This window comes from Microdochium trichocladiopsis (genome assembly GCF_020744255.1).
Source record: "Microdochium trichocladiopsis strain MPI-CAGE-CH-0230 chromosome Unknown B0I36scaffold_3, whole genome shotgun sequence".
NCBI classification, from domain to species: Eukaryota; Fungi; Ascomycota; class Sordariomycetes; order Xylariales; family Microdochiaceae; genus Microdochium; species Microdochium trichocladiopsis.
The window spans coordinates 1,759,309-1,783,992 of record NW_025763546.1 but is presented as its reverse complement, the minus strand read 5'-3'; the positions used below and the strand labels follow the sequence as shown (position 1 = coordinate 1,783,992).

Genomic DNA, 24,684 nt, shown 5'->3' with positions numbered 1-24,684 from the left:
GAAGATTGCATTGCCGGAAGCCCCTGTTGGTTAATGCGGTGAGAAATCCAACAGACAACGTACCACTAAGTGCTCCAGCCCCCATCCTTGCTCTGGACAATCGCCGCAGCAGATATGCTCGACGATGCTGCCAACCGTCAATTTCTCCGAGCCATTCTTTCTACTGTGTGCCAGAACGAGGACTCGCATGGTCGTACAATTCTCAGCCAAGATCAGCTTGGCTGATGTGCCCCATCAGTAATGCAACCATTTTACGCATCCTGATATGTCTGAGACCCCAACGTGCGACCAGGATGCCCCTGGATGCGAAGCGCCGATCAGCCACCCCGACTTACTGTAGAATCCATACCTTGTCGAGCGTATGGACAAGCCCCGGGTGTGCCAACGTCGGGTATTGTCTACGGGGTACATCAGAGCTGCTCAAAGGGTTCCATCAGAGATCCCTGGCACTGCATGGACGCCATGCCACGAGACCGGGCCGAGCATGTTTTCAAGCAGAGTCGTTGCTTTCTTGTAGTACCGACCAGCCACTTCACGCGCATCGGAAACTCCATCACACGCTTGGCTCCTGATTTCATGAAGCTATTGCTTGGTAATGGAATCCTGTCGCGTATGCAGGCGCAGTGTGGTTACGCTCCGTGTCTGGCATCCGACAAGTTGCATCGCAGATGCGATATCGCGTGACGTTCCTCATGCAGTCATCTGAGACGCAATATTCGCTGTATACCAACCCCGCTCTGTATAATGGGACTTCAGATGCCTCGTGGCACTTGTCTTTATTGACAATGATACTTGTCAGGAACCATCGAAACTGTAGGCTTTAATCTATGTTGTATGGCCGCCACGCAACTCGCGATCTCCAGAACTGTCTGCCGTCGACATTGCAGACAACAGGATTCTCCCAATACGCCCCGAGTAAGGCGATTTCTGTTGGGAGCATGTCCAAGTCTGGCAGGAATTAACATACAGTACTATTTCATCAGCCATGCCCCTACTTTCAGCTTTTCGGATGACAAGCCCGGAACCCGGTTAGCCGGCAGGGACATATCAGTGGCGCATATAACTCACCATGGCTTGTCACCCGGTTTTCAGCTCTTCTCGACAGGCATGGGACACAGTCCTGGTAGCCCTCAAGAATGTGTGAGATGGTTTCATTCGACAATGCATGAGGACATTCCTGGCGCGGCTTATACTAAGCGGCTTCATGTGAGGCACCGACACGGGTCTCGCATGAAGACCAGAATGCCCTCGGCACAGCATTGTGTGTGGCGATTGACTGACCTCATCCCGTTACTAAAGCGGCACTGCGGGGTCGTGAAGTACGCATCGGCATTCCGTCGACATGTATGGCAGCGGAACAAAACCCTCTCCCCATGGTTTCGCATAGTGTGTGCCATATGGAGTGTTTGCATTGGACTACACGCTCACATAGAACGAACGATCGGACCCGTGTCTCGATCTCATTACAATGACTGCCGAGGTCTGATCTTCCATGCGTGGAGTAGCCCGTCGACGGCGGGAAGTAACTGGTTCGTTGAGTTTCCCAGCCCAAGTTGCATCAGCTTGGACTCGCTGGGCGAGGCCGCAAGTAAGCCCATACCGAAACGGAGACAATGCCGGTGGTTGCGAGATATCTACCGCTGAAAGTCACTTTTCTGTAGGCCGCGTGCAACTTATACAGAAGGTGCTGCCGACAGCTCCAGTTGAACACCGACTTTGCTCTGGCTGTACAACGACAATCAAGTAGAGAATACACAAGACGGACAAGTGATGTCGGAATGATCCCGCCGGGCTAATACAGTACATGTATGTATCTCGGTGAGAACTGACTGCCGCGTATTTGGTTCTGGATGTTGCAAACCACCAAGTGGCAGAGACACCAGTCTCACGGCCGAGCCGAGGTCGGAATCCTCCCAGGCAAAGAGCTATTCTCCTTGCAAATGCGCGGTCGTTGGGCGTCCAGGCGAGGCCCTTCGGTCAAGATATATGGTCCGGAGGCAGTCATATACGATGGTCACAGAGCAATCTACACCGTTTGCCTGAGATCTTTTCGCCATCTTGGAAGCGATCATGATTTGGCGCCATGCACGCGAATTCTATGCCCCTCGAGTCGGTCCCTAGAAATCATTATCAGGATGGACACACCTGTGTAGCTCAATGCGGATGAGCGCAATTCAGTCCATGGGCATTGCTGGTGGAGGCTTGCTGCTGCGTGTCTCGCCTCTCTGTCCAAGGCCACCCACACTCATACTCATGCTGAGTGGTACTTGAGTGTCAGTGTGAGGGAAACCTTGGAAGGTTGGGATGACAATGTCCCGGTTTCACAATTGTGGACCGTGGGACGTTACCCACCCACCACCAGTGGGACGATGCTGCCAGGAAATCTGTGCCTGTCAACGGGCATTCCGCCCTTGCCTTCGTTTCAGATGTCATCCGTAATTACGCAGTTAGTGATATCGCGGTTTGCCGTCATCGTTCCTGGTGCAACGGGAAATGATTTGTCCGGCAGGGTGAGGCTCCATCTGGCTCACAGCTAATTCTTGTTCAGGGTCAAATATGGTGTTCATTGGGGTCATTCTGAGCTTGAGAACAAGCCCCCCATCTCCCCCCAGTGCAGATCAACAAACACAGTTCCGCTTCGAATGGTACAGCACGACTGCGGCACAGCAGATTAGGCGGAGCACCAATGAGACTCTGGCCGTGGTGGCCGGCGACGGGATGCGATGCTACGCTGGGAGACAGCCTAGGAAACAGCCGAGGACAGCTGAAACAAACGTCGTACTGCAACTGTACATAAGTGTGTGTGTGTGCCACTGCTGCTTCTAGAGCACAACCGTTTTTGTGCATGGGTCACTCGTTGCGTCAAGTCGTCGCCCTGGGTCTCAACTCGACCTGAAAGGGAACCAGCCACGTTGCCCAAGCTGTTTCACGGCCACGCGGCGGCGGCGGCGGCGGGACACCAGCAGCACACCAAAAAAAAAACCCAAGAGAAAAACCCTGGTTGACAGCTGTCGGGCGACGGGTGAAACACGAAAGCCCCCGGGGCCGCCTCGTGCAGGAGAGGTGCGAGCCTCGACATCTTCGGCCGGTGCTGGTGCTGCGCTGCGATGCACGGCGTCCGCGTCGGCGCAGCGCGCACAGTTTCTTAGTGAGTTTCAGGTCTCTTGGGGAGGCAGACTGGTCACACCGGCTCCACCCAGGCAGGCGGCACTTCTGCACCAGCTTTGGTCTCTCTTGTTAGCCTGCTGCGCTCGGCTGTGCTTTTTCTTTGTATGTACATCTTTTGTCACTTTAGACAAACGGCACAGTTGCATGCATGTCGTCACCGTCGCAGCACGTTGGGTGTTTTCTTCTTCGCCTAGCAACAGGCTAGTCAGTCACTGCACATTAGCGTAGTTGGGACACTTTGTTGGCACACAAGAAGCGGTCTGCAGCCTCACCACCACTTCACACAAGTCCGTGCTCGCCTACAGCCGGCCGTGTGTCCTGCGTTCGAGAGAGAGAGCGCGACCTGGCTCCCACTACCTACCACCACCGTCGGTCGGTCCCTGTTTTCGACACACAAAACCAGAGGCAGAGAGATAGAGAGAGGCACGAGAGTTGGCCCAGGGCATGTTCCCCGTGCGCGCGCCTGCATGAAGTGACGATCAGTCGCTACCTCTATGTGACTGACTTGAGAAATGTGCACCACAGATGACTCGATTAGTATCTCTTCCTGCCCATGTACGCCATCTCTGTCAATCTCGGCAGTTGAGGTAGATTGAATTACCCGCTGCAGCCCAGGCTACTGTCGTAATTAAAGTCCGGTGCTACACGAGATCCTATATTACTTCCGAGTCTAAACACCCGAAGAGGTTATGGTTCGGCATGGGTAGCGTACCTAACTTATCTTGACGTGCCATGCTTGAGGGATCATGGTTAATGACTAAGCACGGACCTCCTAACCCAGGCCCTTCCATGGCGGCGGGGGTGGGACCTGACAACTGCGTGTGATCCACGAAACGCGCAAACGAATCGTCATCCAATCCCCGCACCACAAAGCTCGAATATCCAAATCTGCTGCCCATCTTGCCCCCGAGTGTGCATCGTCGTAGCAGCAGCAGCACGCCCCTTGGGAAGGAAATATACGCGACAATGGCTCCCCAGGCAATCATTGCCCCGTCGATTCTGTCGGCCGACTTTGCCGACCTCGGCGCCGACTGCGCCAGGACCATGGAGCAGGGCGCAGACTGGCTGCACGTAGACATCATGTGAGCCGCCTCCTCCTCCTCACCCCTGGGTGCCATTGGTCCTCGCAGTAGCTATTGGAGACATCAAGCTCCTGTCAAAGCGGTGGGAGGCTCCGAATCGAATACTCTCGCTCCTTTCCTGCTGTCGTGTCTTAAAAAAGACAAGAATGTTGAGTATGTGACTGACATATCAAGTCTCATAGGGATGGACACTTCGTCCCCAACCTGACTTTTGGTCCCCCCGTGGTGGCCAAGATCCGGAAACATGTCGCCCAGCCCAAGCCTGCCGAAAAGTACGGCCGGGGCACATTTGACTGCCACATGATGATTGCAGAGGTACGTGCGCTGCTCGCCTCCCTTCGCGGGCCAGGCAAAGGCCACACACAATGAGGATCTCACACACACACACAAATGCTAACCCAACGACCTCACCTCGAACACCCCTCACAGCCCAAGAAGTGGGTCAAGGAGTTTAAAAATGCCGGCTGCGATCTGTACTGCTTCCACTACGAGGCTGCGTTCTCGAGCGCGGCCGAGAGCCCCGAGGGCAAGTCGGACGCCAAGACAAACCCGCGTGAGCTGATCCGGTATATCCACGACCAGGGCCTGCTGGCGGGCGTCGCCATCAAGCCCATGACGGGGCCCGAGGTGTTGTATGAACTTCTCGACAGCGCGGACGAGAAGGAGAGGCCTGATGTAAGTGTACTTTGCTATCTCTGCCGCGCCAAGGAAAGAAAGGGGTGGCCAGGTCGCAAAGAACGGAAAGAAGATCAATCTCCCGAGAAGAAGCCAGCTGACGCTCATCGCGATCCCTCTCGTATCAGATGGTCCTAGTCATGACAGTCGAGCCGGGCTTTGGCGGACAAAAGTTTATGGCTTCGGAGCTGCCCAAGGTGCAGGAGCTGCGCAAGCGGTACCCCGAACTCAACATCGAGGTTGACGGCGGTCTCGGACCAGGCACCATCGACCAGGCTGCCGATGCAGGTGCCAATGTCATTGTGGCTGGCAGCGCAGTGTTTGGAGCGAAGGACCCGTCCGAGGTGATCACCTTACTCAGGGATACGGTTAATAAGCGGAGCACGGACAAGGCCAAGGTGTAGACTAGCTCCAGCTGCACAGCCAAAATGACTAGCCAAGCAAACTGTCACTGCTCTTGTGACTTATGGCGGTAAGGCTAGAAAACCGTTGTGTCTGCCAAGGTATGTATCCAGACCAGAAGTCCAACCCTGCTCTGGTGATCAGGCGCATTAATGGGGCCGATGTGATGGCGCGATGGTCTATTACCAGAGCCAACCCAGCATGATGAGGATCGACAAAGCTCTTGTAATCGCGCCTAGTCCTATCGTGGAGCCGGGGCCCAGGGTTGCGGCACCAGCGCCAGTTATCTCTGGCGTCGCTCCGGAGTCATAGCGTACAATGGGACCTAGCACCACGCGACAATGCAGCTTCTAGTTCCAAACTGATAGTCACGTCCGTGGGTTAGCGCCGGCGTGCGAAACTCTATCCATTCCAAGCGCGAAAAGAAGTGCCGATAGCTCAGGAGCTCCAAGAGGGACTTCAGGAGTGGAACTCTGGTGCCTTGCGGTGCTTCGTGTTTCATGGCAAGAGTCAAAAGTCGTTCAAGTCGTTGCTTGGCAGTGGGGGATAGCGCGTCGCCCTTTTGTTAGTCTGTTTTGAAGCCGCACGGGGGAGTGGAGGCTTCCAGCCCAAATCACTCTTCAGACGACAGAAGGGGCATCGCCGGCAATGCGGGCCTGGCTCCTCGCCAGAATGCTTCTGGAAGGAAATGATCTAATTAGGTGGCTTACTGCCCAACCTCGTTCTGGAGTAGCGGCGTTGCCCGCCGCCAGACTCGGAGGACGGACAAGAAGCGCAAAGCCCATTCCGGAGATCCTGGCAGCCGCCGTCATTTCTCGGATTTTTTGGCCAACAAATACTCGGATCGAGCCTAGCCGCCGTTTTGACCGCTGCAGAATGTCGGAAAAGTCATGGCAGAGTTGCTTTTGCGAAATGAGTCCGCCGCGGCAGATGAGCGCGGCATGATTTGGCGCCGCCGGTCTCAGAATTTGTGCACCGTTGCCAGCCACAACACGAATTCGCGTCTTGGCTCGAGGACGTGTCCCAGAGGCTGGAGGCTTAGGGGCGAGATGGGTTGTCGCATCGGCATGGCTGTCGCGACCGAACAAGCAACTTTGACGACAAAGGAGGGGCTTGCGCCACGCGTCATCTCAAAGCCGATCCATACTGCTCGTGTTTGAGCGTGCGCTCGCATCTCCTGTGCGTGAGTTCACCTGACACACGTCAAGCTGTCAAGGCACACGCTAACGGACCACCCAAAGCGGTAGGAGTGGAGGGCGAAACTGGACTATCTGTGTTGCTTCCGTCTCGATTGAGGGGCAGCCTTTACTTGAATGGACGCCACGCCGGGTCAGCGCACAGCTTCCTGTGCGCTGTGAGCGTGCGGCGGCCGCTAGGCCGTCTCCGGGGATAAACTGCTGATGGCGTACACGTCTTCGCAATAATCTGCCGCTAGCGGCGTGCTCAGGGCACATGGAGGCTGATTGCTCGAGCGCGCAGCATGTTCCGCCTGGAGTTGTGTTGGCTTTGCGAACCGAACAGATTGTAACTGATTGTAACTGCGTCGAGACTCGGCAGGGTTTTCCCGGCCCAGTTGTTCCTTTTTCCGGTAACGTACCAATATCCTTTTCCCGTAAGTGAAGACCCCTCGGAGGCTGCCGTTCAATGCAACTTGGTCAGGCATTAGTCACATCCCGAAACCCCAAGTCGTGCTCGGTTGGCAGCCCTATGTGAACTTCATGGCGGCGCGGTCCGGGGCTTGCTGGGGTTCACCAGTCTGAGGTTCATGTTTGCGCACTGTACAGCCTGGTGCCTCCAAAGGATCAGCCAAGGGACAACGCTCAAGGATCCCTTGCCGCATCCCACGTTGTTGCTGACCGAAGCAGAGGCCCGAATTCATGTCCAGATCGCCAATTTCCTTCTGCAGGTGCCATATCTTGTTCTGGAAAGGATTGCCCAACCTGGCTTCAGCCGACAAGCAGGCTGATATACAATGGTCGGCTTCTACGGTCATTGCTGTGGCATTGGTCATCGTCACTCTCCCCAGGGGGGCACGCGCCAGGTCATGGTGGTGGAGATGGACCTATGGAGGAAAGTCTACCAGAAGTGTAAGTGCCGAGAGAAGTTGTGCATTGGAACGCCGTTGTTGCCTTCATTGTCCACCTTGGAGGTCCACGCATGGGGCTAACGGCTCAAACTCCGTCGAGATCGTACAAACAGTCTGGCTGCCCACAGGGATGAGCCCACAAGCCGACTCAGGTCCATCTTACGGATGCTGCCGACCAAGTAAGGTGGACATCCTCGCGCAGCGTGCGTGTCGTACTTGATGAGACGCGTCTCCGGGGCCGAAGAGCAGATATGCGTAAAGACCAGGCCCAGCATCCAGCCTGGCATAGGCTACAACTGCAATCCGCGTCTCCACTGTGGAGTCGCCTGCGAAGAACTTACAAGCATCAATATTGCCTTGCACACAGTGTCGTCTTGGCGATTTCGACTCTGCAAGGCTCGCGTTGTCGGGTCAGTCGCAGCCCGACACCTCTGGTGCAAGGTGCGCTGTGCTGCGTAGCAAGTCCCCAGAAACCTCCTTCGGAGACCGGTTGATCCCCACCTGCCAGTCCTGGTACCATGAGTAGACGATCTCGGGAGGTTTTTTCAAACCAACTCGGGATCATTGCCTAGAGAGCAGGCTCATCATCAGCCTGTGGGTAGCAATATGGTGCACCAGACAGTAGGAACTGCCACGGACTCTCCAGACCATACCACGATTGAATACACATGTCGATCCAGCTCTGGGCGTCAGCAGCTCCTGCATAGTGCATGGCACGATCGATAAATTTTCGATCCCTGATCAGAGCGTTCCAGGGTCAGCATGCTAAGAGCCCGAAGAAGCCCTCCTTGCGCAGCCACCAAGTCGTGTTCCGATTCCGCATGTCATCAGAATTGCCGTCACTAGACTGACAGGTTTGCTAGCCCTCCTCGCCAGGTCACCACCATGCTTTTGACAGCTGCTCGGCCAGTCAGCCCAGGCATGGGGGTTGGGATGTGAGCATGGCGCTTCACAACTGTTTCCACCAGCCAGCGAGTGTCTCGAGTCCTCGAGCCAGGCATGCTAAGACGTTTCGAAAGAAGGTTCCCTCGCCCACGATTTGTCTTGTCAAGCCTTTCTGGTTGCTGATCCTCCAGTCGAAGTGGTTCTGCCAAGGGCTTGGAGAGCTAGGGCTGCTGATGCGAAGCATGGTAGAGCGATGGCCCAGAGCCAGCACAGGCAGCCGGCAACAGGGCCTAGCCTAGCCATGTGTCTTGGTGCGCTCGTCTTCGGACAGCACTCTCGCATGATCTCAAGAAGAAGGGACTGAGCGAGCGACCCATGCCATGATTGTGGGGTCCCGTCTGCAGTCAGCACTTGTGGCGTACATAGCATACATTGTACCTGACATCAAAGTTCGGCTACACAATCCACGGCGCTGGCTGAGGGCCGTCAGGGCCAGCCGCTGTGCTGGAAGGCTTCCAGGCGGTATGTTCGGCTTGGCTCGGTCGTCACACGAGGAGGCGCCTCTGCGAACCTTCAACCATCCTCTTGGGCGATTCGGTGCATGGCAGGTGAGGGCTGTGAGGATCTTGTGGGAGGAGCAAGATGACGCCACGCGTGTTGGTCGGTCTGCTCGCGTTGGCTGGCACACGAGCACCCGGCTTGCGGTGCAGTGATGGACGAGGAAGGTTGGTTGGTTGGCAGCGGCTCAAGAGGGCAGCTGGACGTGGGTGCAGGCTGTTGGAGAGCCGCAGGCGTCAACCTTTTGGAAGGTGTGGGCAGCCAACTGGAGAGCAGATGCCCTAGGCCGAGAGCCTTTAGGTCGCCCGTGCCTGCAGCAGTGGGGCGCCTCGTCTCCATTGATTGACCTCGGCGCCCCTGCCCAGAAAGAGCAAGAATCTCGTCGCCGCTGGAAAGGGCCCTGCAGGGGACGCCGCCGAGGACGCCTCAACGCATACCCACCCACACGCCCCGGTCAAATCTCACCACCACCCAACTTACGGAGCACTGTCGTCCTCGACCCCGACGATGTCGACCCCTGTGCTTGCCCGACTCCGCCGCTTCGCCCTCCCCCCCTGCCCGCTGGTCACGGTCCCCACCGGCGCACCAACACCACCAGAGGACTCGCCCCTCGACCCAAGCGGCCTTGTCAATGCTGCCCTCGCCAAAGAGGCCGAGCGCGCAACGCAGCCCCTGTCCCGCGCCCGATGCTGGCCGGGATGCCCTCGCTCGCACAAACCCATGCCATGCTGTGATCGTTCTGGGGCGGGGGCAAGGGGGCAACCCTGCCCAGTCGCCCCCGCCCCGGTCAGCAGCACAGAAGCGCGCCGGAACGCACAAAGAACCCTCAGCGCTGGCGGGCAAATTCTCTTTGTCCCAGCAGCCGGCCATCGGGCGGACGTGCTGCCCATGCTGCGATGCCATGCGACTGAGGGCCGGGCGCGGGTCCCAAGTGCGTCGACTCCACTCCCCCCATCCTGGCCCCGACTGCCTCTTCTGGTGCAGACCCTCACGCCAGGTTACTTATGCCAGCACCTCCCACGTCGTCGGGTCTCCGAGCTCGAGCGTCCTTCCTTTCCGTGACTCTTGTGTTTCGACTCGATCATCTCCCAGACTGGGAAGCACGCCCCGAGCTCTGTATCGTGACGTAGCCTTTTGACAACTCCGGGCAACCTCACCACCACGAACCCAATATCGATATGCTGCTGGTCCACTGCCATACCTAGAGAGAGCCGCCATACATCCACGATTAGGTTCCTGGCTCGCCGGACCTGCTGAATACGACCAGTTGAGCCCACGCGGCATCCCGTTGCGCACGACGACGCCCAACGGCTCTTCGTTTTACACGCCGTTGTTCATTCTTTTCCGACCTTCATTAGTCCCAGTTGCGGGACAGCTGACGGCCAAGACCGCACGCCCCTGATACTTAATCCAGTGTCAGAGACACAACCTAATTAATACTTTCTACCCACGTTTCGCACACAATGTCTACGAATATCACACAAAACCTCCACGGGCTCTGCCCCAAGCCTTTCTACCAGTCGAGCAACTTCCCGACTGTTGGCGGACGTAAGTGCCTCATCTTCATCTCCCCCGAACTCGCTCGCGTTCCAAAATGGCTGACCACAGTCTAGACATTGATGGCCGGCTGTGCACAAAGCTTTCGGCAACAGTCAGTTGCTGTCTGCCATGTCCAATGACGGACTGGACATATCCAGACAGCTTCAACAGCATGTCCACTGTGGCCAACTGGATCACCGTTGTCTCGATGATCTGCTGTGCCTTTTTGCTCCTTTCGTGGACTTTCCTACCGGTCGAGAAGACGCACAGACACTATCTGAGCATCTGCCTGACGCTTGGTATCTGCCTTATGAACGTGAGTGCTAGATTTCTTCACTCGAAAGTATAGCCAAAAGCTGATAATCCCCCAACAGATGGGCTTCATCATCCCGCTTGCTGCCCAGCCTGACGAATGTTTCAACGAAATCACTCCGCACAGCATGGAGACGAGCGCTGTGTGCGCCACGTCAGGCTCTTTCCTCCTGGCAGGAGGGTGGGCAGGCGTCATCTGGATTTTTCTCCGCGCCCTCTCCCTGCATCTGCAGATCTGCTGGCAAGTAGTGGTGGGACGGACGTACATGTGGTTTTCCCAGGCCCTGGGCTGGGGGGTTCCCATCATCGGTCTCGTCCTTCTACTTGTCTTCAGCGGTGTCTCGTTCCGATTCGGTGCCACCTGCCACATCAACCACCAGAACAGCTTGGCTGATTTCTGGATTCCACTTCTGGTTTTCGCGGGCTTGACCGTCGTCATTCAGTTCGCCACCTTTGGATACTGCATCAAGGTCTATCTCGCGTCTCTGTCTGACAACGCCGCCTCTACGGAGAACTCGAACCTGCCCTCATACACCAACAGCATCCGCACCATGTCGCCAAAGCAGGCCTACCGTCGTGTCCGCCGCGTTGTGCAACTCCAGTGGCGTGGAATCGTCATCGTGCTCATCATTCTTGCTGATGTCGTCTTCTTCTCGATCGTCTTTGTTTTTGCCGACAACACTGTCCAACAGATCAAGGATGACCCCACGTTGTCCCTGCCCTGGGTCCGCTGCCTCCTCGCCTCTGGCGGCGACAAGACGAAGTGCTTGGATCTCGCAAAGGACCTCACCATTAGCCTACCGACCGTTATTGCTGTCCTGATCCTGCTAGGAGTAAGTTTACGCCAGATCCCATTGACTCTGCGCAGAGCAACCTCAAATACTGACATGGATTTGCAGATGAATGGTCTCTGGCTCATGGTGTTGCTCGGCCGCTGGTCCATGTTTACCGGCTGGGTCGAATTGTTCCAGTCGTGCGGTGGTCGTCGTAAGAAGGAGTTTGTGTCGGCCGACGCCCGCGTCGAGGCCTACAAAGAACCACGGTCATATGAAATGTTGTCTCGCGACTCCGGAAAGTCGGAATTCGTGCTGACGCCGCTTAGCGCTGCCAAATCACCCACGAGCCCCCGCGATGGGCGCCGCACCCCTGATTACTTCGGCGGAGCGGCACGATATAAGAACGACGATGGCTCCTTTGGCCCAACCGCCGCCTACCAACCACACACGAGATCTTTCTCGTCGCCGAAGCCGCCGCAGCAAGTGTCCTGGGACAACAAGCCCCAGTACTACTCACGATCGCCCCCGGAGGGATACGAAGGAATGAACCCACTGGGGATGAACAGGATATAAGTGGGGATTGCTTGGACAGTAGAGCGGGAAATATCGCAGAGCATGTTTGCCTTTTTGAAAATTGAAAAGCGTGTGGCAATCGACCATTTCTCTCTTTGTTTATAGATACGTTCGAACACCAAAAAAATTGGGAAAACTACCACCACCACAGATCCGACAGGCGCGTGACTAGGTTAGACCTTGTGATGGAAGAGCGTATCGCATACTCCCTTCGTACCCTTGGTGAGTTAGGCCTGTTCACCAAGCAACCAGTTGGTTTTCAATAGTCTGGCGAGACAATCAATCACAGTGTTGTGTCGGCGACGGTACTGCCGAGTGCCTACCTGAGTAAGTCCCTTGGCCGGCCATTGGAGTGACATGCAGAGGACTCTATTCATTCCAATGCAGACTTCTTTGTGGTTTGCAAGCGCGAAAGGCTCGCTCTCTACATGGACTACCTCTAATATGGTGTCTTACTGTGCGTGTAGTCTACAGATGGAGTGGCAAACCGGCTCGTCTTTCTGTGACACGTAATAAAAACAACAATAATAATAAACGCAGAAGGCGGAGCCCTCGCTGCTGGACTTCGGCGAAGCCCGAATGTCACGATACACAGTAGTCCTGCCCCTCCCTACCTCGCCAGCTGTGCGACACAGGACACTACAAGAACCCCAAGACTGTATCGGATGCTGGGTTATTTTTTTTTTTGTGTCACGGGTGCAGCATGCGAGTCAGCCTCTCCGTGTAGCTTGTTGGAGACAGGGTCGCCGTCGTGCTTCTGCTTTTCTAGCGTGCGTCGACGTGAGATGTGGTTTCTCGGTCAGAGTGACAGTAATGCGGCACAGCCAGGGGATTTCTAGTGAGCTGCGAGTCCCTTGTTGCTCAGTCGAGGGCAAACAGTGAGTGATGCCTCGTTGCAGAGACTGAAAGACGGAGGCTGACTTCTTCCCAACGGAATGGGGACAAGTAGGATATGGCGCTAGACTGTGCTGGGCCACCTGCAAGGACAGGAAGGACGTCATGCACTCACTCTTGAGCGGACTCTAAGCGGTGCGTGGCATTTCCCCAAGGCGACCGCTGGACGGCTCCCCCCCGCCCGCTGCCGCGAACCCACCCAGGCGCTGACTTGAGGCTTGTCCCGCGACACCCGCCTCGGGAAACCAACCAGAGCAGGAGGCCCAGCAAGGCCCGCCGCACGAGCCTCACTCGCAGCGTCAGCGGCTCACCATCCTGCGACTGCTGCGGATTCTCGTCTCAGGCCTCCTCCTCGTCCTCCTCCCAACTCGTATTGTGTGCACTTTGAGAGCCATGCTTGCCTAGAGGGCAATCATCTGGATGGACCTGACGACGACGATTGCGCAGACTGCTTCCTGAACGACCTCGGCTGTGCACCCTCCCTCCCCACCTCCGTCTCTCTCCGCCAGGCATCCGTCCGAATGTCGCACAACTCTGCCTCGCCAGGCCACTGCCGCTCGCCGCTGTCGGCTCTGCTCGCAGCCTCGAGAATGCTCACCCTCCTCCTCATCAGCTTCCTCCTGCTGGGCGGCTACTTCCAGTACATCCGCACGGTCGAGGCCGCCCTCAACGAGCGCTGGACGCCCGATGCCGGAGCCCGCCTCTTCAGTGAGCGCCCGCTGCCGCCTTTTATCGAAGAGTCCGCCATCACCACCTATGCGCTGCCGCTCCACACGAGCGGGCGTGACGTCGTCGACGCCACCGGCCGCCGTTTCAAGTTTGCCAGCGTCAATTGGTACGGCGCCAGCGACGAGATCTTTGTCCCCGGCGGGCTCGACGTGCAGCACCGCTCCGTCATTGCCCGGACCATCCGCCTGCTGGGCTTCAACAGCGTCCGCCTGCCCTACGCCGACGAGATGGTCATCGAGAACCCCCACGTCCTGCCGCATCTCCTCACGGCGAATCCGGACCTCGTGGGCATGCGCGCGCTCGACATCTACGCCGCCTGTGTCGAGGCCCTGACCGACGCGGGCATTGCCGTCATCATCAACAACCACATCACCACCGCGACGTGGTGCTGCGGCGCCGACCCCTGCGACTCTGGCTGGGCCAACGACCACCTCGGCCCCATCTGCCGCGTCTCCCAGTCAGAAGAGGACTGGATCCAGCATTGGGAGACGGTCATGCAGCGCTTCGTGGATAACCCGCTCGTCATCGGCGCGGACCTCCGCAACGAGGTCCGCGGGGCATGGGGCACAATGCCATGGAGCCGCTGGGCGGCTGCCGCAGAAAACTGCGGCAACCGCCTCCTGCGCATGAACAGGGACTGGCTGATCATTGTCGGCGGGACCGAGTCGAACAACGACCTCAGCGGCGTCAGGCTGCGGCCCGTGGAGCTCGACGTCAAGAACAGGGTCGTCTACTCGGCGCACATCTACGCGTGGTCCGGCTGGGGCAGCAAGGAGGGCCGCTACTCCAAGCGCAGCTACGCCTCCTTCACGCAGGCGATGCGGCACAACTGGGCCTACCTCGTCGAAGACGACGTGGCCCCCGTCTGGGTCGGCGAGTTTGGCGCCCCGAGGCACCCGGGCCTGGGAGACATCAACTACTGGGACAATCTCCTGCGCTATCTCAAGAAGCTCGACGCCGACTTTGCCTACTGGGCCATCAACCCGCGCAAGCCGCACGACAATGTCCTCGAGACATACTCCTTGGTCGAGGACGACTGGCTCACGCCGATCCTCGACTACCGCATGCGCGACATGACGGAGCTCATTGCCGGGTCGAACCGGGACGAGTGGCTAAAGGACTATAACGAGGAGCTCTAGTACCATTTCCCTGCTGCTGGGCCCTTGACGTTGGGCCGTTGGGCACATGGTCGTTGTGGCAAAAGGTGATTTGAACAGCGGTAGCTACATATATCAAAATCACCACACCTGCGGGCATTTAGCATTCGGGCATGTGACATTACCCAGACGTCTGCACGACGTAAAGTTTGGATAACAATGCATATCGAGCGCGCTCATCAGCAAAGTTTAGTAGAATACGCTTTTTTGACTCGTAACCCTTGTTTCGTCTAAAAATCATCATGGTGATAATAGCAGACGCAATGACTACACAAACGCACGATACTTCGGCCAACAGACGAAAGAAAGGGAGAGGCAGTTCTCTCCGCTTCGACCCTGCGCTGCCAGTAACAGGCTCCCGAGGATCGGTTGACGAAAGAAGGAAAAAGAAAAAGAAAAGAATAGAAAAGTCACCATGACGTCAAAAAAGGGTGCCCATGATTTGCTTTTACCATGGTACCCTACAAGACACACACACTCCGCTCCCAGTACCTCGAAAGACGCGGCATGACAAGGAGGCCCCGTATCACATACGTATGAATTTGTCGCAAGCGAATGCTGTTTTTTTGGAGCATCAAGTAAACGGGGGTTGGCCATATTTCTCCCCCCAAGGGCAGAGAACTGACCAGTCATCAGTGTCCGCTCGCTGCTAGCTAGCTCTAGAACCCTTCTCACCCCCCCCCCCTTCCCCCAGCTGGGCGGATTCTTTTATGTTTTAACGTTTACGGCATTTCAGCTCTCGTGGCCAAGTTCACGCAACCCACGCAGATAAAAGAAAACTCTCTGTCGAGAACCAATTAGGGATCGCTGCCCCGACTGTTCGACAAAGTTTCCCGCCTGCACTAGATGGGATCGGGATCGATTCGTATATGTTCGCCCCGGCTCGTACGGAACGAAGGCCTTGGCAGTCGATCGAAGGTGTGTGTGAGGTAGAGCGGCAACTCCACTTTGGGGGGGAGGAGGAGGGAGGCGCCAAACTGCGGAGGACAGTTGAGCTTTCGTAGCTCGAAGCCACTGGCACATCACCTAATGCGGGGAAAAGAAAGGGATTATTATATCCCCCCATTAGATGCCTGGAAGCCCTTTCGTTGTTTTTGCTAGAGTTTGCACCGCTCCAAAAACAAACAAAGCTTCAATTCTCCTCGAGAAAGCCCGCCTTTTGAAAACGCCGTGATCTCGTTCACTACCATCTTGCGGGCCTTTCACCAAACGAACAGCTTAGCAACCAAATCTGTATAAGTTGACTGCTCTTCGAGAGCGGGCTTATGTACGCGCGCCATGGCCCAGCAGTGCAGCACAGTGACCGTGTTGGATGGAGAAGCGCGGGACTATCTTCCCATTGAGAACTATGGCATGATCGGCAACATGCGGACATGTGCGCTCGTCAGCATGGATGGGAGTATTGGTATGTCTTCCAAGCTACCAGGGCCGGCCGGCCGGCTGTTTGAAGAGCAGATCGTATGCTGATGATCCCGGGCAACTCCGCCCGGCCTACAGACTTTATGTGTTGGTGAGTGCTGGCCTGCCCTGTCATGGCATCCTCGGGTCTATCAGCGGAGAACTGATCAGGAGAGACGACGGGGCGCTTGCCCGACTTGACAATTGTCCAGGCCATACTTTGACTCGCCATCCATCTTCTGCCGGCTCCTCGACAAGCACAAAGGCGGCTTCTTCAGCCTCTCCCCTTCCCCCTCGCTGACGTGCAACACGAAGCAGCAGTACCTGCCGTCCTCGGCGATCCTGCAGACGCGCTACATCCACGAGGACGGCGTGGTCGACGTGGTCGACTTCTTCCCCCGTCCCAAGAACACCACTATCCTGTCTTCCGGGACGACCAGCCACTATGCGTACCGCGAGGCTCAAAATGTGCCCGGGGAGCTCAAGAAGTGGCTCGTCCGCAGAGTCGAGTGCATTCGCGGAAGCATGTCGCTAGGTTTGTGTCGTCTTGTGTTTCTTCATGCAAAACCCCCTGATGCGCTACTCCAAGGGAAAGGCAGCATCTGACTGAGCTTGGTTGTATAGAGATTGAGATCTTCCCGGCCTTTGATTATGCCCGAGAGGGGCATAAGACTACCATCCTTGCACCTGAGCGCCGTGCGGACGACGGCATCAGCAAGACCGTCACGTTTCATGGCAAGACCGAGAGGCTCCAGCTCGATGTGGTCATCTGCGGTGCCAAGACGCCGTCCTCGTCCTCGCCCGTCATCTCCTTCAAGAAGGAGCTGCGCAAGGGCATGACGGGCGAGGGCGTGCACGCGACGGTCGATTTGCAGGAAGGCGAGCACGTGTCCTTCATCCTCCGCGAGGACCTGGAGCAGCATGTTGCGGCAGTCATCACCCCGGAGATTGTCGACTCCGAGCAACATTCCACGCAGGCGTTTTGGTTCAAGTGGCTCTCCAAGAGCAAGTACCGAGGTGGATGGCGGGAGGTGGTCTCAAGGAGCCTTCTCATACTCAAAATGCTGACTTTTGAGCCCACTGGGGCCATTGTCGCGGCTCCTACCTTCTCGATCCCGGAAGCAATTGGCGGTCCCCGGTAAGCACGGCCTCATTGAGCTCACTGACTGTTGTATGGCGAGGATTTTTGAGTTGCTAAACCCCAACATCACTCAGTAACTGGGACTATCGATTTTCCTGGGTGCGTGACTCGAGCTTCACCATCTATATCCTGCTCCGCATGGGGTTCAGTGACGAGGCAGACGCGTACATGGCATTCATTGATGAGCGCCTGCGAAAGACGGTCACGGCAAACAGCGCCCTGCCGATCATGTTTACCATTCATGGCGAGACGGACATCCCCGAGCTTGAACTCGACCACTTGGAGGGCTACAAAGGCAGCAAGCCAGTCCGGATCGGAAACGGAGCAGCATTCCACCAGCAGTTTGATGTATATGGCGAGCTCATGGTTCGTACCTGGACACACTTTGTATCCTTGCTTTCCGTCATGTCAGCTAATGCCCGACTGTTCCAAGGACGGCATATATTTGTACAACAAGTACGGCAAGCCCGTCTCTTGGGATACCTGGACTCTGGTTCGCAAAATGCTCGGTACGTTGGTATGCAAGTTGATAAGCAAAGCCGAGCTAATTGTTGTGTCTGCAGATTATGTCCTCACAATTGTGAACGGTAACCATTTTAGAACTCACACCATTCGCGCGCATGCTAGCACGACACTAACAGTGAGCAGAGCCCGACATGTCGATCTGGGAGGTTCGAAACCATAAGCAGAATTTCGTCTATTCGAAAGTCATGCTTTGGGTGGCATTTGATCGTGGTCTGCGACTGGCCGACAAGAGGTGCTTACCGTGCCCGAACCGTGCTCGCTGGACGGAGGCGCGGGATACGCTCTACGAGGAGGTGATGGAGAAAGGGAAGCGTCTTCCCATAGGAGAGCCCTCTCTACTTGATACTAACGACAGACCTTGCAGGCTATAATCAAGAGCTGGGCTGCTTCGTGCAGAGCTACGAGAACAACACGATGCTGGACTCTTCGATTCTCATTGCGCCTCTTGTCTTCTTCATCGCACCGAACGACCCGCGGTTTACCAAGACGGTCGATCGTATCCTGCTGCCGGTCGACAAGGGTGGTCTGACTAGTGCGGGCCTCGTTTATCGCTATGATACGGCGGCTTCGGACGATGGTAAGCCCCCCACTTATGCTCTCTACATTAATTCTTCGAAATGCTGAGGGAAGAGTAGGCGTCGGTGGAGTCGAAGGTGCCTTCAGCATGTGCACGTTCTGGCTTGTGGAGGCATTGACCCGCGCGAGCAGCTACGACTCGAAATACTTTGTCAAGGCCGTCAACCTCTTTGAGAACATGCTCTCGTTCTCAAACCACCTGTACATGTTCTCTGAAGAGATTGCTAGGAGCGGACAGCAGCTGGGTAACACTCCGCAGGCATTCAGCCATTTGGCCCTCGTCAGTGCCGCGTTCAACTTGAGCCGGGTGACGGATGGCAGCAAGAATAGCATGAAGTAGAGAAGCTGTGTATGTATGGCTTGCTTGAGAATGCCTTTTGAAATATGGTCCAGTCCATCTGTCTTCACTGTAATATCGAGCTGCGATAGCGCAGAGCTTTCTCCACCTCGCAGGGGGACTACGGTGCTGTAGGTTGTAACTTGTGTCCTGCCAGGCCATGCCATGCCAAGTCAAGTTATGCCCAGTGTCAGTTCTGTCGTGCATTCTCGAGCTCTCCTTTTCCGTGAATGAGGATTGGACAACCCCCGTGAGACGGCGGCCCCGACGGATGCCTGGTCGACAAGGACAAAAGTTGCCCCTCGTCGTTGGCGTCAGCAATGGAATCGTTGACCGTGGAGGGAGTGGGGCAGGTGAGTCTGACTACCAGGATATGGTGGGTTGTGTGCCAAAAATAGCATAGACCCCTGCTCACTGCCCTGGGCCGAGATCTCGCGGAGTGGGCCATTCTGCGGGCCAGAGAGTCGACGGCTGGTCTCGTTCTCGTCGCTGGCAGCGTGTGTTGTCTGTCAAGAGTGCATGGGAGTCAGCCAACAGCGTTCATGCGGGATTGCCAAGGAACTTCTGGCTGATGGCCGGGGGTTCTAGTCTCAACTCCAGACTGAAGCCGGCGATCCATCTTGCGACTACATACGCATGTAACCGAAGCGCCAACAGGATGAAGGTCTTGTGTGTTTGTTGGCTCGATAGCGTGCGAGTGCTCGCGCTTCTAGCAGAACCAACATGCAAGCATACGTAAGTGCGTACATAGTGTATGAATGGCCGTCACTCTGCGCGCGCGCCTGCGTGCCCCGGTCCACTTGACGGCATTGGACATACATGTTTCGGGGGGGCAGTGTCAAGGAAACGTGAGATGCACTACAACCCTCGACCAACTGACCTGAGTGTACCGCCTGTGGCAGTGCTGTAGGATTTCGAGGCGAGGCGAGGCAGGCCAGGACGGGCAATCGTCTGACAGCAGCAAATGATGGCTGGTGAGTATCGCAACGCGGCCTGTCCCGTAAAGTCGGGCCTGTCGTGAGAAGCGTGCCTTTGTCTGGCATTGACCGCATCGTGGCTGGCATCACGGAAGTCGACGGACGGGCATCCATCTGATGGAGACGCGATGTGGGAAGGAACACCCCTGCTGGGCCTGTGGGCCTGGCAGCCACGGTCTGGTGCCGCTGGAGGCATCCCTGCTGCAGTGGACTTTGTTGTGGATGCGTGCAAGTCTGTCCACGGATGCGCCCATCGCGCGGCACGGACAGCAGCACACGCCGTGAGCAGCAGAGGCGAGTCCCTTCTCTGGTGCCGGCCATCGCATCAATCATCATCATGGTTTCTGTCGTACTCCCAGAGCCAGTGTCTGCTGGATTCTGGGCTCAGGAGAGTAATGGCCCTCGTCTCCGGGCTGCCAGGGTCCCCTCCCCGCCACCAGTCCCAGCTTTCGCAGTTGTGGCTGGCTGCCCGTCCACGGCCTGCGTCACACCTGCAACGCAACCACTAGTCTAGGTAGCCTTCGGGGCTAGCGAGCGTAGCCAAGGTACCTTTAGCCAGCCATCTGACCCAGGCCAGCGCCTACCTAGGTAGCCCACAGCGTTCAGCAGTGCTAGCGGCCGCGTCACATCCAGACAGCTTCGCAGGTCCCTTTGCCTCACTCGGAACAGCCTCACAGCTCTTGTCTTGCCCCAGGCAATTCTTTCCCTTCCTGTCACACGGCTGACACATACACGCCTGCGTGTGCCTTGACGTCCCTTTCTTCCGCTGTGCATGCATGACCTCAACCAGGCTACCTTCCAGTCGAGCCGCAACCACTTCCCCTCGAGAGGCACACTTGCCCACTGATTGCGCCGTGCATCATGGCCTAGTCGCACCTCGACCCGTTCACTGGCTTCTGCTTTTGAGCTCTGGGGGGCCTCTTCTCCCGCCCAACCCTGCGACGCCGACGCCGACGACGACGACGACACTTAAGCTTGGAGTGTCCGCAACAAACCAATCAGGAAGATGCGGGAGCCCGAGCTCGCCTATGCAGACCGAAAGCTGCCCATCATGTCCGATGCAGACGGAAGGCCGTCAACAGTTGCCTTCAACAGACTGCCAGACGAGATCATCGAGCAGTAGGTCCGACTCTGAGCGGCTTCTCCTGGCTGCCGCGAGACGAGTGATTCCCATGCTGACAATCTTGTGAACAGGATCCTCCTCTTGACCGAACCGAACTCTTTCGCATCCCTAATCCTCCTCAATTCGAATTGGCGGCGAGTTTCGCAGCAGGCGCATCTTTATGCCCACCATCTTGCGCTATGCCCGGCGACGTACGGCAACAAACTTTCCCCCTCCTCGGTGACCGACGACGACCTGCCGAGGTTGCGGCGCTTGTTCTCCCAGCAAATCAAGCGGAACCTGTTCGACGCCTACGTACGGCCAAAAGTGACACACATCACGCTCATCTCGAACGCCATCAGTTCCTCGTCTGCGCCTGGTGGTGATGGCCTCCAGTTCAGCCACTCGCTTCGCGGTCACCACTTGCTCGCTTACAATTCGTCCCGGATTTATGTATTAGACGTGCAGGGGCCAAAGGTGGAAGCTAAGCGGGAGTTCAAAATCTTGCGCCGCCCTGCCGCGGTATGCATTGTCGATGACGGCAGCCTATTGGCAGTGCTGTCGACAGACATGCAGATCGAACTATATGACCTTAGCCAGACGCCGCCACGGCGCAAGCAGTCCCTCATCCTGGACCATTTGCCACGTGCGATCGCGTTGTCGCCGTGTGGGAGCGTGCTTGCTGCGGCTTATCAGGGCGGCATCGAGGTGCAATCCATTGCGCCAGGCGCCTTACCGACAGAGAGACGAGCAGTCAAGTGCGACGCCGTAGACTCACTAGCTTTCTCGTTTGACGGTACGCAGTTGCTCGGCACGACTTCGACCTCGCAGCCGCCAAACACGGTTATACTTACCGCACCGTACTACGACCCGGGAAGCCAGATGCTGGAGAGCAATGTTTCGGCAATGTGGACTACTTCAATATTGTTCCCAAATACGAGCAGGGATTGCAGCCATGCTGTCCTGCTGCAGGAGACGAGTTCCGTCGAGGCCGAGTGGTCGTTCACATATGACAGAAGTTTCGAGACATTTCGTGCGGTGCGCATCGACGACTTGCGCAACGGCACGACATACTTTCCCGGACCTGTTCCCAATGTTGATACTACTGGCGCGCTAATACCGTCAACATTACCGGCTGCGAATCTCGGCGGACAACTTGTCTCCGCCGGTTTTGAGTCCAAGGATGTTTGGGTGTATGGAGTGCCCGAAGATCTCGAGGCTGTCCCGGAGCCGGCCGCAGGCTCTGCCTCTACAGGAGGTGGTGGGCTCACCCGTGGCTTGTCGAACCGCTCTACGTCTCGCCAGCAAGAGGGCACATTGGATAGAGTACCACAGTGGCAGGTGCTCTGTGACAAGCTGCGGAACAACTTTGTCTATGGTCGCAAGGTGGTGGAGTTGGAAGGACTTGGCAGCATGAAATGGGTATCAAGGTCGCCGGGCAGTGGTCTTCTGGAACGGCTCGTTGTCTGTGCAAAGGGAGCTCAGCCGGCAAAGCCGATCACGGAGGAGGACGACATGAACGCTGTCGACGGTGGGCGCGTGACGATCATCGACTTTGACTATTCTCCGAATCACGGCAGCACGGAAGAGATCACCATAGATGTCGGAACGCCGCAGGCCGAGATCCTCGAGGAAGAGCAGCGCGACCTTGCCACGGAAGTCGCGATTGTTCGGAGGCGGACAGTAGCGCAACAGAGAGGTGGACGAGGCGGTGCCGCTGCGCGAGCCGCCATCGCTGCTCGCCACGCCAACAACAACAATCTCGTCCCACCTTTGCCAAAGCGCGAGCAGGACGAAGAAGATCCACTTCTGCCTCGGCGCATGGCGACGGCCCGCGACAGAGCACCACCCAGGGAGCAAGAGGACATTGAAGACGCCACACTCGAAGAGGTACAGGAAGCTCTTGACGCCCCTTATGGCCATGCTGACCCCCGATCCGTAACGAGCTTGCGACGAGCGGCGACTGCAGCTGCCATGAGTCGTCGCCGTGTTCCCCAGGCAGCCGCAGCTGGTCCCGTCGAGTATCGGCGAGCGGATGGCAGAAGAGAGCATCCGCATGAGAGCGATGCGGATAATTGGGTGCCACCACCTCCTCCTTATAGCAAGGACGATCCGGTGGATCTTCCTGCGTTTCTTCGGAACGCGGCCATTCCAGGTGCTGCAGTCGACGAGGACCCCGTGCAGTCGCAGCAACAATCAAGTATCCCGGCAGTGCCACCCCTACCTCGGACCGCATCAGTGGCGAGCCGCCATGATCTGCCTCGACTGCGGACGTCGCCGCCACCTACACAGCGACGCATCTCGCTTGTTGATCAATCTTACTCGATGACCTCAGTATCCGCTGTCACGACTGCTGCCAGCACCCATAGCTCGAGTGGTAGCGGACCGGCCGATGTACCGCGGCATCTACCCGTGCTCCGTACTAGTCAGATCCTCACCTCTCGTGATGGCGAGGAGGACTTGTATGATGTGTCTCCCCCGGGATCTCCCCAAATGGCTGCAGTTGGCATTTCGCCGCAAACCACTGGTCATACTTCAGGGTCGCAGCCCCTCACCTCTATCAGCACAAACAGCACTTCGCAGGGCAATCATAATCTGCCGCAACAAATCCCTACGCTTCCCGGGGCCAGGGAGCCGGAACCTGAGGCACAAGCCAGTCCTGCTTCGCGATTCCGTCGGCTTTCGAATAGCCTTACTTGGCCGCGAGTTCCTCGGTCCTCTCAGTCACAGGCTACTTCCTTGACCCCCACACCGAAAGGCTATCCATATTCTGCGCCTCCGCGTACATTGGATGAGGAAGAATCGCTCCGATCAGCACCGCCGCCACTGCCACGACCTGACCAGATGTTTAGCCTACATAACCGGCAGAACAGTATGCCCTCACGTCGAGCTTCGGGAATGGTTCAAGGCCCAGTAACGGAGTCGACGAACAGCCAGATTCACAGTGATCAGCTGGACCGTCAGCTACCAATGCTTTCTGCCTTGAGCATATCGCAACAGGCATCAACAGTGCCCGATCAGCCACTTATCATCAGCACGCCACAAGGGATATCTGGTGCCTTTGACACTCCGGACTCACAGAGCTCAGGACGGCAGCGGCCACAAGAAGGCGACACCAGAATCATTCACGCGCCAATAGCCCGGCATCCACGCCCGATCCCTGGATCCCTCACGCGCGAATCGACAGCTGAGCGGCTCGAAACCATCTACAGCCCCCGGACTATGCAGGAGTCTGGTACGACAGGAACGCAGCCCCTGACCGCCTCATCTTTGCGGTACCACACGAGTATGACACGCCGCGAAAGCCGCGCCCGGCGGAGCGCAGCGAGGAACATGCAGGATGCCAAGGGTCGGGGATGGCGCAGCGTCAGCAGCGTCGGCGGCGGCAAGAAGAAGAAGGGCAAGTCGCGCAAGAACAACCGCGGTGGGGGCGCCGATGACGCCGCCAGCAACGGGGGCTGGACGGACGTCACGTGGGCGTCCAAAGCGCCTCGCAAAGGCGGCCCTGGTGGAAAATCAAAGAAGTGCATCGTTATGTGATGAGAGGCGAATCACGGCCCTGGATGATGGGCGACGACAGATCTGATGTTTGGTTGTATGTGTGGGAGTGCTCACTTGACTAAGCGAGCCTTTGAAGAGTCTCGGAGTGGAATTTTGCGATCACGTTTACTGGACTGAATGACATACATATAGCATGCTTGGGCGCGTCGCATCTGGCGGGGGACACATAGTGTCATGTTTTCCTTTGCTTTTTCCTTTTGTGGCCATTCGAGAGGCGAGAGAGAGTATATC

The 24,684-nt window shown here is 57.0% G+C and overlaps 7 protein-coding genes across 7 annotated transcripts; 6 read left to right on the top strand and 1 right to left on the bottom strand.

Annotated features, from left to right (window-relative positions):
- Nucleotides 1-486: 486 nt before the first annotated feature.
- On the top strand, nt 487-1,780 carry B0I36DRAFT_317635 (uncharacterized protein). Its single transcript, XM_046153186.1, has one exon. It carries the CDS (start codon nt 835-837, stop codon nt 1,642-1,644), a length of 810 nt encoding a protein of 269 aa, XP_046015196.1. The 5' UTR covers nt 487-834; the 3' UTR covers nt 1,645-1,780.
- Nucleotides 1,781-3,760: 1,980 nt separating this feature from the next.
- B0I36DRAFT_317634 (Ribulose-phosphate 3-epimerase-like protein) lies at nt 3,761-5,688 on the top strand. The gene is made up of 4 exons (XM_046153185.1): nt 3,761-4,250; nt 4,433-4,565; nt 4,680-4,925; nt 5,054-5,688. The coding sequence occupies exons 1-4, from the start codon at nt 4,135-4,137 to the stop codon at nt 5,327-5,329; spliced, it is 771 nt and encodes a 256-aa protein (XP_046015195.1). The 5' UTR covers nt 3,761-4,134; the 3' UTR covers nt 5,330-5,688.
- A 3,089-nt stretch (nt 5,689-8,777) lies between these two features.
- On the bottom strand, nt 8,778-9,195 carry B0I36DRAFT_405618 (uncharacterized protein; the record flags this gene model as incomplete). Its single annotated transcript, XM_046161795.1, has 1 exon — nt 8,778-9,195. The coding sequence occupies one exon, from the start codon at nt 9,193-9,195 to the stop codon at nt 8,872-8,874; it is 324 nt and encodes a 107-aa protein (XP_046015194.1). The 3' UTR covers nt 8,778-8,871.
- Nucleotides 9,196-9,859: 664 nt separating this feature from the next.
- Nucleotides 9,860-12,201, top strand: B0I36DRAFT_317628 (uncharacterized protein). The gene is made up of 4 exons (XM_046153184.1): nt 9,860-10,404; nt 10,470-10,711; nt 10,770-11,540; nt 11,607-12,201. Exons 1-4 carry the CDS (start codon nt 10,320-10,322, stop codon nt 12,054-12,056), a joined length of 1,548 nt encoding a protein of 515 aa, XP_046015193.1. The 5' UTR covers nt 9,860-10,319; the 3' UTR covers nt 12,057-12,201.
- Nucleotides 12,202-13,181: 980 nt separating this feature from the next.
- Nucleotides 13,182-15,054, top strand: B0I36DRAFT_317623 (endoglucanase E1). The gene has a single exon (XM_046153183.1). The coding sequence runs from the start codon at nt 13,472-13,474 to the stop codon at nt 14,816-14,818; it is 1,347 nt and encodes a 448-aa protein (XP_046015192.1). The 5' UTR covers nt 13,182-13,471; the 3' UTR covers nt 14,819-15,054.
- An 890-nt stretch (nt 15,055-15,944) lies between these two features.
- On the top strand, nt 15,945-18,816 carry B0I36DRAFT_285370 (glycosyl hydrolase; the record flags this gene model as incomplete). The annotated part of the gene is made up of 10 exons (XM_046151582.1): nt 15,945-16,241; nt 16,334-16,346; nt 16,447-16,769; nt 16,859-17,372; nt 17,450-17,741; nt 17,809-17,884; nt 17,939-17,962; nt 18,021-18,212; nt 18,265-18,477; nt 18,533-18,816. The coding sequence occupies exons 1-10, from the start codon at nt 16,115-16,117 to the stop codon at nt 18,814-18,816; spliced, it is 2,058 nt and encodes a 685-aa protein (XP_046015191.1). The 5' UTR covers nt 15,945-16,114.
- A 2,025-nt stretch (nt 18,817-20,841) lies between these two features.
- Nucleotides 20,842-24,432, top strand: B0I36DRAFT_240215 (uncharacterized protein; the record flags this gene model as incomplete). The annotated part of the gene is made up of 2 exons (XM_046149747.1): nt 20,842-20,909; nt 20,985-24,432. The coding sequence occupies 2 exons, from the start codon at nt 20,842-20,844 to the stop codon at nt 24,430-24,432; spliced, it is 3,516 nt and encodes a 1,171-aa protein (XP_046015190.1).
- Between the last annotated feature and the right edge of the window lie 252 nt (nt 24,433-24,684).